Genomic DNA, 2,360 nt, shown 5'->3' on the forward strand with positions numbered 1-2,360 from the left:
TATAGAAGCAGTTGTTGGAGCTGAAGGTGGCTTTATTGAATAACATTATAGAAAAGAAGGTTTATTCTTATCCTCATAGTATTTTGTGATAAATAAGGTTATTATCTGTTACTATACATCTGTTTTTTATAAACATAAAGCTGTCCTCAAATATCTTACGCACCCTGTATATATGTATATGTACACACACACACACACACACACACACACACACACACACACACACACACACACACACATATATATATAATATATATATCATCATCATCATCATCATCATCGTTTAACATCCGCTTTCCATGCTAGCATGGGTTGGACGATTTGACTGAGGACTGGTGAAACCGGATGGCAACACCAGGCTCCAATCTGATTTGGCAGAGTTTCTACAGCTGGATGCCCTTCCTAACGCCAACCACTCAGAGAGTGTAGTGGGTGCTTTTACGTGTCACCCACATGAAGGCCAGTCAGCCAGTACTGGCAACGGCCACGCTCAAAATGATGTATTTTATGTGCCACCCGCACAAGAGCCAGTTCAGGGGCACTGGCAATGATCTCGCTCGAAAATCCTATGAAAGCCAGTCAGGCGGTACTGGCAACGGCCACACTCTCTCTCTCTCTCTCTCTATATATATATATATATATATAACCATTTTTTCAGATGAAGACATATAATCAGACAGACTTCAAAAAAGCTGGGGGTTGGTCTACAGCAACAAGGCTTGTATCATGCCATGAAATGGATAAAAAAAGAGTTCACTGAACCTGATTTGTCCTTCTTCATAGAAAAGTTGAATGGAGAGAAATAAATGAGAGAAAGCAGAGTGTTACATCCCCTAAGTTGCAGCTAGAAATTTCTTTTTTTACCTTTAGCACACAGCATTCTCTCTAGAATTGTTTCCCCTGCCACTGCTCTGTTTCTACAGGGGAGAAAACTCATATGGTGACATGATGCACCTACAATGTGCCAAAGACTAACTTAGATGTGAAACTGTTATTTCATTTCTAGCCTTTCAGCTTTTTTCTGAAATAGGATATTGTCTGAAACATTGAATTTTCCACTTCTCATGGCAAGTTCCCTGTATTCTTTTTATCGATTTTACTGTGTAAGATTTATATACATTCCAAGAGAAAATCTATTTCAGACTGTTTATGTTTGTCTTCATTTATATATTTACTTCTATTTATAGGGATCATGAAGACTTCCCCAGAATTGACAATTCAGCTTCCATCTAATAACTCTGATATTGAATGGCAGATTAATGGAAAGACATCTGCTATGATAGCTTTGGCAGAAGGAAACTCTACCAGTACATCAGGCAAAACGGAATTCATAAAAAGTAATTATTATTATTGTTCTTGTTGTTGTTGCTGTTCTGGTCATTGTTGTTGTTGTTGTTTTTAATTCAGGTTTTGTTGGAACTCCTGGAGTCTCGCATGCATAGCAGCCTTGCTGCTTGCATCCTATCTCCCCCTCCTGCCCCTCTTTGGACTTTTCCAGGAAGTTCCACTCACCCGCTTCTTGGAATTTTCAAAGTTCCTCCTCCCCTTCTTCCTCTTTCCTCCTCCTTGGAATTTTCTAGGAAGTACCACTCACCCCCTCCTCAGACTTTTCAAGGAAGTCCTTCTTCCTCCTTTTTTGTATCACCTAACTGTCTGGATTTTTTGCGTTCTTGTCCCATTTTGTATTATTTATGTGTGTATATATATATATATATATATATATATATATATAGGGTTTGCCAAAAGTCACTTGGCAGTAAATCAAAATTTAATTCCAGGATTTATTTGTGTTTAACAACTTGAATGAATTTAATAAAAATATCTAAATATGTAACATCATGAAAATTGTTCAAACTGAAGTCCTTCTTGAGCGACACATTTTCCCATTCAAATCAATACAAAATTACAGATAGTATTTATGGACTCTTGATTTACTGGTGACTTTCGTTTACTGGTCACTTTTGGCCAACCCTGTATATATATGCATATAATATTTCGAACTTTGCCCTTAGTCTCTTTATCTTTTTCTCTCTTTATACATACACACGCTAATACACGACCTGTTATATTCCCCACTCATGTTTATACAACGACAGGGGCAAAACTAGCCGGTATACAGCACTTACTCGGTATTACCTGTATCCTTGGGTTTGGTTGAATCCAATACCCTTCATAACCTTTATATATATATATGTGTGTGTGTGTGTGTGTGTGTGTGTGTGTGTGTGTATGATAGATAGATAGATAAAATATACACATACACTCCAGGTTCCAGTTCAATTTTTGTCTAGCAGATACACTCATAAAGCATTTATCAGTTCAAGGCTATAGCAAAAGCCATTTACTTTTGGTGCAACTTA

General features: G+C 37.4%; 1 protein-coding gene across 1 annotated transcript in view; it reads left to right on the top strand.

Annotated features, from left to right (window-relative positions):
* LOC106870407 (venom phosphodiesterase 2) overlaps positions 1-2,360 on the top strand; it is a 93,319-nt gene that overhangs the window by 54,917 nt on the left and 36,042 nt on the right. Inside the window, exon 11 of the mRNA XM_052976061.1 lies at positions 1,188-1,337. Coding sequence (XP_052832021.1) covers positions 1,188-1,337 — 150 coding nt within the window. The remainder of the gene's footprint in view (positions 1-1,187; positions 1,338-2,360) is intronic.

The sequence above is a fragment of the Octopus bimaculoides genome, chromosome 23 (genome assembly GCF_001194135.2).
Source record: "Octopus bimaculoides isolate UCB-OBI-ISO-001 chromosome 23, ASM119413v2, whole genome shotgun sequence".
Classification (NCBI taxonomy): Eukaryota; Metazoa; Mollusca; class Cephalopoda; order Octopoda; family Octopodidae; genus Octopus; species Octopus bimaculoides.